General features: G+C 31.2%; 1 protein-coding gene across 2 annotated transcripts in view; it reads right to left on the reverse strand.

Moving 5' to 3' along the window:
* Nucleotides 1-13,735, reverse strand: part of LOC145299974 (cytochrome P450 3A6-like) — a 59,958-nt gene that overhangs the window by 34,149 nt on the left and 12,074 nt on the right. Inside the window, exons 5-8 of one of the 2 annotated variants that reach the window (XM_080144447.1) lie at nucleotides 12,966-13,082; nucleotides 10,685-10,773; nucleotides 6,414-6,562; nucleotides 4,348-4,472 (exon numbers count right to left, since the gene is read on the reverse strand). In XM_080144447.1, coding sequence (XP_080000573.1) covers nucleotides 4,348-4,472; nucleotides 6,414-6,562; nucleotides 10,685-10,773; nucleotides 12,966-13,082 — 480 coding nt within the window. The remainder of the gene's footprint in view (nucleotides 1-4,347; nucleotides 4,473-6,413; nucleotides 6,563-10,684; nucleotides 10,774-12,965; nucleotides 13,083-13,735) is intronic. The other variant, XM_080144448.1, reaches the window with a different exon arrangement.

A 13,735-nucleotide genomic window follows, 5' to 3' on the forward strand; every position in this document is an offset into this window, starting at 1 on the left:
CCTGACCATCCCTTAGATTGAAAATGGAATATTCCAATATTCGATGTTCAAATAATAATTTTTAAAAAAAATGGTGTCACTAATAAGTCAAACTCTACACACATTCTGATTGGATGAAGAAAACGCATGCCACATTCTCATAGGATAAAATCAATCTCGCTAACCAAGCAAAAAATTAAAACAATATGGCGGCTTTAGCTTTCAGTTCAAATGTAATTTTTCATAAAAATAATCACCACAGGTCCGTCAAATTTACAGATAAAATATTGGGTTACAATTTTTATGTATGTGCTAATGTTTATATACACTTTATTTTAAGCTTTTAAATTTTTATGTAAAATTAAACAAATAAATTCCTTTATATGCCCGCGGAATACAAATGGATTATTCTCGCTGATTTAGAATTATCTTGTTTGTTTATCTATTTTATTTTATATATTAAAATAAAACAAAGAAAAATAATTTTTTACAACTAATTATTATTGGGACGGTTTTAGATAATTTGTTACTGGCTTGATGGAGATAACTCCATTTACTAAGAGATTCATTCATTTTTTTATACAATAATTTACGGCGCTAAAACCAACCCAAAACATTTAACATTAACGCAAAACATTTAACATTACAAAACCATTAATAACAAAAAAAAAGCTGATATTTGGTTTGTTGATGAATACCCTGGAAAATTCACTTGTGATTAATTACAAAAATAACCTGGAAAAGTCACTTCTGATTAATTGTATGAGAAAATGTTTCGTAAAAAGTGTAAGAAAAAAAATATTTGTTTTTAAACTACTTTATTTAATGCTATAAAATTTTAACATTACAAAATGCCCTGGAAAAGTCACCTCTGATTAATTACAAAAATGCCCTCAAACAGTCACATTTGATTAATTGTACAGAAAATATTTTGTTTTTCAACTATTATATTATGTTACAAAGTTTTAAGATTACAAAAATTCCCTGGAAAAGTCACGTCTGATTAATTATAAAGATGCCCTGGAAAAGTCACTTCTGATTAAGAAAATGTTTTGTTTTACAACTACTTAATTTAATGTTACAGAATTTTAGCATTATAAAAACGCTCTGTAAAAGTCACTTCTGATTAATTGTAGGAAAAATTGTTTTGGCTTTTAACTATTTTATTTAATATACCGAAATTTTAACATTACGAAAATGCCCTGTTTCCACGTCTGATTAATTACATAAACGCCTTGGAAAATTCACTTCTGATTAATTGTTAGAAAAATGATTTGTTAGTCAACTACTTAATTTAATGTAACAAAGTTTTAATATTGCAAAAATACCCTGGAAAAGTTACTTCTGATTAATTGTAAGAAAAATGATTTTTCCAGGATAAATTAGTCTGTCCGGTCACTGCAGATTACAATACTAATAAGTTATCGCCAGGCACTGTATGTTCGGTGCAGATCACATACTAATAACTTAATTATCGTCAACCAGTGTCTTGTGAGTGCAGATCACAATACTGATAACTTAATAATCACCAGTCAGTGTTTGGTTGGTGCAGATCACAATAATAAGTGAGTTATCACCAGCCAGTGTTTGGTCCGTTCAGATCACAATACTAATATGTTAATTATCGCCAGCCAATATATGATGGGACCTGATCACAATGAAAAGTTATTTATCACCGACCGGTTTCTGGTAAATGCAGATCACAATACTAATAAGTTACTTATCACCAGTCAGTGTTTGGTCAGTCCAGATCACAATAATACGTTAATTATCACCAGCCAGTGTTTGGTGTGTGCAGATCACAATATTAGTGTGTTAGTTATCGCCAGCCAGTGTTTGGTCAGTGCAGATCACAATACTAATAAGTTAGTTACCGATAGACAGTATCTAGTTGGTGCATATCACAATACTAATAAGTTAATTATCACGAGCCAGTATTTGATTGGCGCAGATAACAATATTAAAAAATTAGTTATCGCCAGAAGATGTCTGGTGGGTGTAGATCACAATAGTAATGAGTTACTTATCACAATGCAGTATTTCGAAATTTTCATTCCGTTGAAATCTATATCTATTGTTTCTTCATTATTCAATATTATGATTAATATGCACAGAAAGATTTAATCAATTTAAACTTTTATAAGTGTTCAGCGATAAAGATTTTTATTGCATCTCTTATTAAAATTTAAAGAAAATATTAATTCTTGATATTTCTAAAACTCAACTGATGAGTTTGATTTAAATTGTAAAACGAACATATTTTCCTGATTTTCAAAGACCCATTGGATATATTCAGATTTGCATTTGAATAAAAACTTTTCTTCGTTTTGACAGTTTATAAGCATCTTATGAAAATCTTACTTTCAGTGAATACAAAACCTCTTTTTTTTAGTTTTATAATACTTAAAAAAGGTTTTGTCAGTCTTTTGGAATGTTCATTGGATTGATTATAGTCGTAATAAGACGAAATTATGTTTCATGTAAACATTTATATTAAATAAATATTTAAAAAATATTTTATTTCCATTTGAAAACTTTCATTGAATTTTGTTTCACTAAAATATTTAGAAATAATTATTTTTCATAGATATCAAAATCTTTTTTCCAGAAACTAAAAAAATATTATTATAGATATGGAATAATTATAATTTATGTAAAAATGAAATAATTCAGCAATATTCTTTCGTACATGAAAGAGAAATTTATTTTCATTTCCATCGATTATTGGTTGTGTTGAGGTAATGCATCAAGTACCAGATCTTTGTAAATAGACTTTTTACATTATTCAGAGTTAATCACTCTTTGAAAGCGTGATGGCAATCTTGAATACGGTCCCCATATTCTGTGGAATACTCATTCTGTAAATTAGACCAGCAATATCCATTTTTAAGATAACAACCAAAATGAGAGTAAAGTCAGAATAATGATAACAATCAAAGCTAATCTAAAATAATAATTTCATACATTGCAAAGTCCTAGTGGCATATGGCCGAGTGGTCCTAGACGTTTTATCAAAGTTTACAGTTACCCAAAGGTGCTGAGTTCAATCCTGAACGAAGGCAGTGAAAAGTAACATTCAAAACAGAGAATCAGCAACTATCTCCCAGAGCCGAGCTGGAGTCTGAACACGGTACCCCCGTAATAATAATAAAGGGTTGGGTTCGAGACTCCTAACAAACGGTTCACCAGTTCGATACAAAACACCTGATGAGGCCGAAACGTTGTGACTATAACAACCAAGATGAGGAAGTCAGTCCGACAATCTCAATAAATAAAATAAATTTAATAATAGTAGTAATAAAAACTCAACAAAATCAGACATTCAATTTCATAATGAATTAAGAATATTATGTCTTGAAATATATATTTTTGCATGTGTTACCATATCATCTGCCAACAATCCTACACTTTCATAGTTTTCTTTAACAAAACCTCACCAATAAATCGCACTTCTTACTGATTCCATTTTCTTACAACTATGAAAAAATTGCAAAAGTTGACATGTAATATGTTTCTATCAAATCTTATTACTAACATGGCTAATTATCAGATTATCAAGAAAAAAGAGTGATATAATTAGTACTAACTGATTTACAAGTCATTTTGATTAAATTTAAATCTCTATAAAAAAAGGTGATGCCTCACTATAGTTCTATTTCTTGTAATGATACATCTCAAGCAGTTCTTTATGTTTGTCTACAGAAATATCTATTTTTTAATCCAGGGTCTGATCAGAACTAATATTGCACTGATTATTCTATTGAAGGACATTCCATTGTTTGCTTATGTGATGATATTTTCAACTACCATGGATTTTCCACGGGTCATGCCAGTTTTAATGAATTCAATAAATGTTTCATTAATTAAACTTTTCTTTTTTAGTTGGGAGTCATCATTTATCAAGGACAAAAGCCATTCGAGGATAATGGCTACTGAATGAAAGGTGGTAGTATAGTAATCCTTAATGGTGTAAATTGGGTAGAATTTGATTATTTATGATGGCGGCTCAACAAGAACTTGTTTACATCAGATTTGATGGCTATCATGTTGTATTCAACCGGGAAGCAGGACAGTGGAATGTTTTCTCTTATGTTACTTTATTATATTATTGACCTTGTTTTGAATTACCAGAAAAGATTGGTTCAAGTAATTAAAATTTGGATTGTCTCACCTTTTCCGTACAAGAACTCTTCCAAAAATGCAAACAAATGTACTTCCGGTTAGTTAAAGAGCACTTGTGTCAAAATACTCACTAATTGTTATCAATATCATGAATCCTTCACAATATGAAAAGGAGAATAAGAAAAAAATGACCATATCCTAAAAAAAAGTTGTTTTTTTTTTTTAAAAAACAGTCAAAATACTTGCCATGTTTTTCTCTTTCTTTCTTTCTTCCACCAGTTTCTTGCAAAAATCAGCAAAATAGCTCATGTTTCCAAATACGGAGAGGGGTTTGAAATTGTTCAAAATTCTGGCAAGTGTAGGAAAGACAACTGAAATGAAAAGAAATAGAAGTTAAATTTGTGTAGTTTCACAACAGACCAACTCCAACAAAATATATTGTTATTGCATGCAGCAGTACGATTGTGACGATTGTCAAGTCAGCTAAACAACAAACATAAACCAAATGTTTCCATTGACACAACTCAACACAAACAATACTGTCAGTACAATCCGACACAGTACCATACACTTCCGTTGACACAAGCTGGTACAATCCCGAACAATTCCATTGATATAACCAGACACGGTTACAAATAATTCCATCGATATGACCTGACACAATCCCAAACAACTCCGTCGACATGACCGAACACAATCCCAAACAATTTTGTTGATACAATCCGGTCCCAAACAATTCTGCTGACATGATCCTGAACAACTCCGTCGACACAATCTGACACAATGCAAACAATTCTGTCAATTTAATTTGACACACTACCAGAGTAACCTCAGCAGTTACTCATTGAATGACTCTGACATCATCGTTTTCTAACCCTAAAACAATCTCATTTTTGTCATAGGTGGGACTAACTAAGACACTTACACAAAAATCCTGACTGATTCAGCACATTGCCCGTCACAATTTGATCATTTCATGTTTTTTCTCCTTTTAATCCTTTTCAGGCCAAACAAGACATATTACCATTTGGGAAGTAAAGGACTACAAGTTGAACAGCAAGATGTCTATTCACATTACATTTAAACTTCTGCAGGTTAATATGGGTTAGTCCTAAATTGTTGAAGGGGATATCAATGTTTTGCCAAAGAAGCCCTTATAGGGAGATTTTGTCATTTTTATATATTAGTTACTAGCTGTTTCTATCCGACGCTGCCTGCATGGAAATATTTGTTGTAGAAATTTACAAATATGAAAAAATGCAGCATTCTCTGTGGCCCTGTATTCGTTATTATTATTATTATTATTATCATTATTATTATTATTATTATTATTATTATTATTATTATTATTATTATCATTATTATTATTATTATTATTATTATTATTATTATCATTATTATTATTATTATTATTATTATTATTATCATTATCATTATTATTATTATTATTATTATTATTATTATCATTATCATTATTATTATTATTATTATTATTATTATTATTATTATCATTATCATTATTATTATTATTATTATTATTATTATTATCATTATTATTATTATTATTATTATTATCATTATCATTATCATTATTATTATTATTATTATTATTATTATCATTATTATTATTATTATTATTATTATTATTATCATTATTATTATTATTATTATTATTATCATTATCATTATCATTATCATTATCATTATTATTATTATTATCATTATCATTATCATTATTATTATTATTATTATTATTATTATCATTATCATTATCATTATTATTATTATTATTATTATTATTATTATTATTATCATTATCATTATCATTATCATTATTATTATTATCATTATCATTATCATTATTATTATTATTATTATTATTATTATTATCATTATCATTATCATTATTATTATTATCATTATCATTATCATTATTATTATTATTATTATTATTATTATTATCATTATCATTATCATTATCATTATTATTATTATTATCATTATCATTATCATTATTATTATTATTATTATTATTATTATCATTATCATTATTATTATTATTATTATTATTATCATTATCATTATCATTATTATTATTATTATTATTATTATCATTATCATTATTATTATTATTATTATTATCATTATTATTATTATTATTATTATTATCATTATCATTATCATTATCATTATTATTATTATTATTATTATTGTTATTATTATCATTATTATAACTTTTCCCTAGAGAATTGTTTTCTTGTTTGTTTGTTTTTTATATTAACTATGTGTGCTGTTTTGTTTTTATTACTTACGTGATACTGCTTGTAAGAAGTTAAAAAAGCTATTCGTAAAAACTTTACGAGCATTTTTAACAACTGGGCTGTCAGGGTCTTCCTGTGAATCCACAGTGATTCCGAAACCAGTCGATGCTATAACATCCATTGTATAGCCTGAAAATAAACTGGATAAACGAAAAAGAAAAAAAATTGTTTACAAAATAACAATGTTCTTGTAGCAAGATAAGCTTTAGAAGATAAGAAAAGAAAAGAAGGGGGGGGGCTTTCAAATCGTAAATTATTTCGGCCATTTCCGGGACTGACTCAATACTCAAAACTGACTCCAAAAGTACTAAAATTCTTGAATGCCTATCTTTATACCAAAATGCTTTACAGTTTTGTCTACATGTTATATATTGAATGTTGAGCATATTAAACTAGTTTAAATAATAGTTATTGTTCGTTTTGTTGTACTTCATTCAAGGACATGCTGTCTAGCAGAGTTAAAAGGCCGGATCAGTCGAACGTGGAAGAAATAAAGTAAAAGAGAACCGAACGACGGATAAAATCCTCATGGAGGAAGAGAATTAAACTTCAGTCTATGAGTAGTAATGAGTCAAAAACATGTGTAACATAGCGCGGATGCACAAATGTAAATGCATGAGAAGTGACGTCATCAATGGCGGGGGAGAGGACTATAAAAAAGGAAGATAAAGATCTCAAGAGAGACGAGATAACGTTTGAAATCTCGGGAGAGACGTGGAGAACGGTCTAAAACACGTGGGTGACGTCACAGCTGTAAAGACGAAGAAATAAATGTTGTAGTGCAAACCAAAAAGCGAGTCAGAGTTATTTCCAGATTTTTTGTCCATTTTGCGACTGAGACCACGAACGTGTGTACAATGTGCACAACATTACACTCAGGCTTTTAAACCAGAATAAGTTAGAATCTCTCATTCTTTTTCACTCTCTATATCTTGTAGATTGACGTAAAAACACTACAAACTTTAGTCTGTCAATTCCACTGTGGGCAGTCAGTTTTATATCAATCCCTTTTGGGTTATTTAATGTTGAAACACAATAATTATTGTCAATGATTAATCGTATACAGTTCATTGAACACCAGTCTTGAATTGTAAGCCACGTTTAATTTCAGAGAAGTTTCCAATGGGTAGTTATTCTATACAAGAGATGAAGAATTCTCAGTGAGCAGCTGTTCTATACAGGTTATGGATTTTATAATTTTGCAAAATTATTTCAAAGACCCATAACATTGTAAGTTCACCATGGGTCTTAGCGTTATACGTTTGAGCTTGGCTACAGCAGCTAATTTTTTTTTTTTCTTTTTGTGCCGCACGGGTACTCGCTGTTATTTTAATTTTTTAGGGGGTGCTTGATTTTTATTTTTCAAATAATAAGTAATATTAAATGTTTTCTTTTTATTTTTAAACACAAATGGTCACAATGAAAAATAAATTGTTGTTGCCTGATTTCCCCCAATTTTATTTCCTTTTAGGTATATATGTTAAAAAATGTTTGTGAACAATATATATTTGTGAAAATTATAAAAGAATTCTGTTTCTATATATATTATTTTAATTGGAATTCATTATTGAGATGAGTATTATTTATTAATTTATTTATTGCGGACTATTATCCTCATCTTTCTTAGTTGTGGTTTCACAGCGTTTCAGCCAACTATTCCTCTGGCTATCGTCAGATGGTAACCGCAACGGGATATCTAATCTCCTAACTGCATTCTCAGCAATTACTGCCATCCATAGTTGTCGTCGTCTCACTACGTTTTGGCCAAGTAAACCTCTGGCTGGCTTTGGGTGGAACCATAGATTCAACATCTCTATTCACTGCGCCACGAGCGTCATGGTTCCAGGTGAGAATTGTCTGAAGATAGCGGTTTCAATCCTACCCAAAGCCAGTCAGAGGCTTACTTGGCCAAAACATAGTGAGACGACAACAACTATGGATGGCAGTAATTGCTGAGAATGCAGTTAGGAGATTCGGAGTTCCTATCCTGTTGCGGTTACCACCTGACAAAGGTAAGAGGAATAGTTAGCTGAAACGTCATGAAACAACAACTAAAAAAGATGAGGATAATAGTCCTCAATAAATAAACTAATTCTGTTTCTGTTGTCTAAAATGAAAATTTAAAAAGGTTTACATATTGTTTGTTTTTTTAGGCTTATTTAAAACTGTCACTTTCTGAAATACTGTTTACATGGTAACGTACAGGCGACTACAGGAATTTAGTTCAAGAGAGAGAGAGGATTCCAGAGTATTTTGACACCTAAACTTGTAATGTTATGACCTTTTAGGCTGTGATCATAGCGTAGTATCTGTTAACTGTGGCAAGCGGGGTCAAAACATTATTATTATTGTTATTGTATTCTTGTTAATTGATTTGAGCGATGGATGGTCGCTGGATCAGTTATTATGATTAGAAGAATAAACAATTAAATTGCGGAAGAAATAATTGACGTGTGAATCGCAAAAGGAATGTGAAAATAGAAAATATATGTAAACATTATTTTGGGGTTTTGAATAAACAAATAACTAGGTGGATTAGATTGGTATGAGACACGTAATTAGGTGACGTAAGAGAACACGTGATGTAGTTAGCTTTGAAGAGATTCAGAAAGTTGAGGATTGACCACCAGAGTGGACAGACATCTAGACAGGGGTGGACAGACAGCTAGGGAGCGAGCTGTAAGAATAGAAATGTAGACGAACTGCAGATCCTGTGAAAACCATTTGAGACAACTGTAATAAATTTATATTATAAAAATATAAAGAGTTGTTTTAATGGTTTCACAAATAAGAACAGATGTCTCAATTGGATGGTGTTAATCGCTTCATGGTTTGTCATGGAGCAGCGGGAAGATACAGAAGAACTCTTCAAGAAAACAAAAGGTATGAGGCATATATTATTCTTCTTACATATGAACTGTAAAAATAGCCTGTGTGATAAGTCTGATACAACATGACTCAGTTTACACGTCAATATCATGTTCTCCTGGCTAAACAACATACATACGATTTATATGTTTATTATCTGTCTGTTAAAAGAACAATATCTTACATCCACTAGATAACACATGACACGTTTTAATATATCATCTCCTCCAATATAAACTAATATACAACAAACTGTAGTATTGTCATTAAAAATACCATACCCTGAACCATACCCTGCCCACCAGATTAGTAAGCACGGACCGACTGACACTGCAACCACCAAATGCGATTCCTGAAAGCAATTATCAAAGTTACATTTCAGGCAAATTTTTCACAACCCCACTTCCACTCACAAACTGGGGTGTCCATTCTGAAAGCCGTTCTTAACATGAGGAAGTTGGGTGTTGGGCAACAACAACAGCCATACTTTAATTGTTAATAGGGGACATGCTACCACCAGGCAACGTCGGTTAACAGGTCTTGCTAGTGAAATAATAAAAATGAAACTGTGACGGTTTCAAATGAAGATATATATCCAATGAAAGAGATGTTCTGAAGGTTGATGGAAGAATGGTAGTAGACTTTTTAGTGAGTTAGAGTTATGCTGATTTTCTCTCAGTTTTGTGAAAGTCAAATAGATCTGAATTAATATAGGAAATTCTGAAATCAAATGAAATTGACTGATAATTTCCAGAAATGTTCGTTAGGAAGCATGACCATATTGAAATTATATTCATCGCCTATGTTTATAGTTCTATGGTGACTGAATTTATTGGGGAAATTGACTTTATTTTATTAATATAGTAGATGAACTATGAAAATTTCCATATTGAAAGTCTAATATTTTATTATCATTCAATACAACATTAATAAATTTTTGAATGTGAAATGATATATTGCCAAAAGAATTGTAAACTATTGGAAGTATTATGAGAAAAGGATATAGTTTGAATATGATTGAATATCACCACCCTCCAATTTGGATAATTAGAGTCACTGCCCCGTTGAACCACACTCTCTCTTCTGTATACCACTGTTTATAGATAAGTTCAGGAATCCGATTGCTTTCATAATGTTCTTTAAATAAAAACTAAAAATAATAAAATCAAAAACAATTTTCTTTGTTGATTGAATATTGATTATTGATAAAAATGCCTTTTAAAATTATCTTCATTCTTAGTAAAAATTAATAATTGATTTAAATTTACAGCAACTTTTGGTTTACAGATTTCCAATGCAATTATAAACGATTGTTTATATTTAATTGTTTATAAATATTATTTTGTGTATATTTTGTTTGAAAGTGAATGATTAAAATAGAGAAATCGACTCACATGGTGACATCTGTTGCTTCCTTGCTATCTGCAAGTTTATTTAAATTCTTTTCAAATATTTTCAGGACCTTCTCAATCAATGGAACCATCTGGAATTAAAAAAATAAAATTAAAATTATCATCTTAGATATTCAGTTTGTAGCCATAATTAATTAAATCAGTTAATTTAATTCTCATATAGAATTTATTTCTTAGAAAAAAAAAAGTTTTAAAGTGATATTTGATATCATACCAACTTCACATATTTTATTTTAAATTGATGGCGAAACGGCATTATTTTCACAACGTTTTGCTTAATGTAACCTCCTTCTTCTTTGGGTGTATTTTCCCGAACTCGGGAATCTGCACAAAATTTCAAACAGAATTATTTAATGCTCTCATTCCATCGGTCATGATTGGATAGCAGTCCAAAGTAATTTGTAATTGTAATTTGCATGCTACCCCTGTGGATTAAATAAAGGGTTCCATTCAAAATTTCGTGCAGATTCCCGAGTTCGACAGAAAGATAACAAGAAAGTTCAACAAGATACACTTGCAGAAGTTCAGAAGTTATATCGACCAAAACGTTGGTAAGAACAGTAATCTAATGAATCCTAATAATACGAATAATCAATCCTCATCTCAAAAATGATACGAGGCAGCTGAAAGGTATTTTCAATAATCATCTTTATTAGTTGTTAACATTGTTAAAGATTCATTTCTTCAATTATTTCTTTTATATAATTTCATATATTGCATCTTCTAACATTCGTTTATGTTTGACAACCTGTAAGTAAACTAAATGTTTTACCAACTGTTTTCCTTTTTTCTTTTCTTTTCACAATAGTGTCACATTTGTTGATGCATCAGTAAAGACAAGCGAGTGTAATGCATGAACAATGGCTACAACGTGCAAAGCTGATATGGTTCACTAAAATGATTAAGTTAGACATCAAATATTCGTACTTTATACTATCATTAGCGAGGGGTAACCGGCGTTGCTCGGGTGTTTGGAGGTGTGTGTGTGGGGGGGGGGTTAAAAAAAGTAACTATGAGGATCGAACCCGAAACGTTGAGGCAAAGTTGTGAAAAAAAAACACGTGCGACGTTAACAATTGCCCCACCGCGACATGCTAACGGAAACGCGTTTGAATTTATTTAACTACTTGGATTTAGCGTTTTAATGAGTTAATGAGGTCAAGTTTGACTGCGGGATTTCATTTACTGCTGAACCCTCCCTCCCCCCCCCAAGATGTTATAGGAAAAAGACTAACCCACATGCGGCGAGCGACAAATGTTGAATATTTATCTTCCCGAAATCAAGTAAATTAAATAGACAGGCGAGCTTCGTTGTTAACTGTGAGATATTACGATTTATATGTGATATAAAAAGTTTTAAAATGTTGTGAAGCGAGCGACAGCTTCTCTGAAAGAAGCCTTTTGTAGACACACAGAAAAAGCGAACACACATACATACATACATACATACATTTTCGCTTTTATATTTATAGAAGATTAGATTCTCATCAAATTTTTTCCTAGTAAAATTGCATTTTTTTTTTTTACTCATATTCACTCCAAACAAGGTAAATTGCCATAGTGACATAAGGGGCTACTGTAAATAAGAGAATATCTACAGAGACACTCTAAGTAGGGAGTTGACCAGCAAGATGTCTGTTCACATTACATTTAAATTTTTGCAGTCATGGAAGTGGGACACAGGGAAACAATTCCAAAGCCAACAGTTCGAGGTAAGAAACTCCCAGAAAAGAAGACTTTCCACCATTGGGAGATATCTAAAATGAAGGAGTGGGATTTTGCTGCTGGTCGGGTTAGTTACAAGAGAGGCCACCAGTGGTATAAGTTTGTTGGAGCACATTCCATTAAAGTACTTGTAAAACAAGCACAGGGATGCAACATTGTGGCGATGGGACAGAGGTTGGAGCTTGGCTGACAGTGTGAGATGGAAGACTCTTTTTTGGACCTTGTCTAAGAGTGAGATACTAGTGACTGGTGCACCAGCCCAGATGTGGCAACAATACTCCATGCATGGGCGAATAATGGCTTTATAGAGATACAGGATACTGTATCATGTGTGAGTATTTTTCTAGCACAGTAGTTGGTATATCTTTTTAACTGCACCAACAGTTATAAAAACCACATGTCTAATATAAGATTAACATCTAGAAAACCCAACTCGTATAATTAGCCCAAGTGAATTTAGTTAAATAGTATTAACTCAATTTTGTATATTTGAGATAAATAGAAAAGGTTTTAAAGAGATATTTGATAATATACCAACCTCACGCATTCTTTTAGAACTCCAAGATGGCGCCAAGACAGTTCGAAGATATTTCCAGTGATCATCTTTGGCTACGATTAGCATGTTTTCACTGTATTCATCTACTGGAAAGATCACCTGAATGAATATGAAAAATATTTGAAGAAAGAAATGCTCTCGTTCCAGAAGAATTCATGACCTCCATTATATAAATCTCACCTGTCTGTTTAAATGTATGTATGTATGTATGTATGTATGTATGTCTGCCTAAAACTTTCAACAGAGGCAACGGATTTTCACGAGATCGGTATCATTTTGAAGCTCGACCATTCGGACGACAAATATCGAAAAATTGGCTAAAAACATTAATTCCTTCACTCTTCACTAGTCTCTTTTCAACAAGGAGAGGTTGCTTTTTAGCCAATATTTTCGAACGTCATCCCCTCCTTTCGATTGACTAGCCTTAATTTAAACGTTCGCCACTTCCGGTTTGGCGATGGACACAACGGCAAAGACGTCACGGTTTGTTTTTTTTTACGTTCTTTTCCTCCTTTGTGGTACAAGTTCAGACCTGTCTACCTACTATTACTTTTTTTTTTTTTTGCTCAACACACACCTCCAAACACCCAGGCAACGTCGGGCATGCAAGCTAGGGTATTATATAAATCTCACCTGTCTGTTTAAATGTATGTATGTATGTATGTCTGCCTAAAATTTCGACAGAAGTGACGGGTTTTCATGAGCTCGACCCTTCGGATGACAAATATAAAAAATCGGCTAAAGACATTAAT

This window comes from Euprymna scolopes, chromosome 2 (assembly GCF_053919585.1).
Source record: "Euprymna scolopes isolate OS-2025 chromosome 2, ASM5391958v1, whole genome shotgun sequence".
Classification (NCBI taxonomy): Eukaryota; Metazoa; Mollusca; class Cephalopoda; order Sepiida; family Sepiolidae; genus Euprymna; species Euprymna scolopes.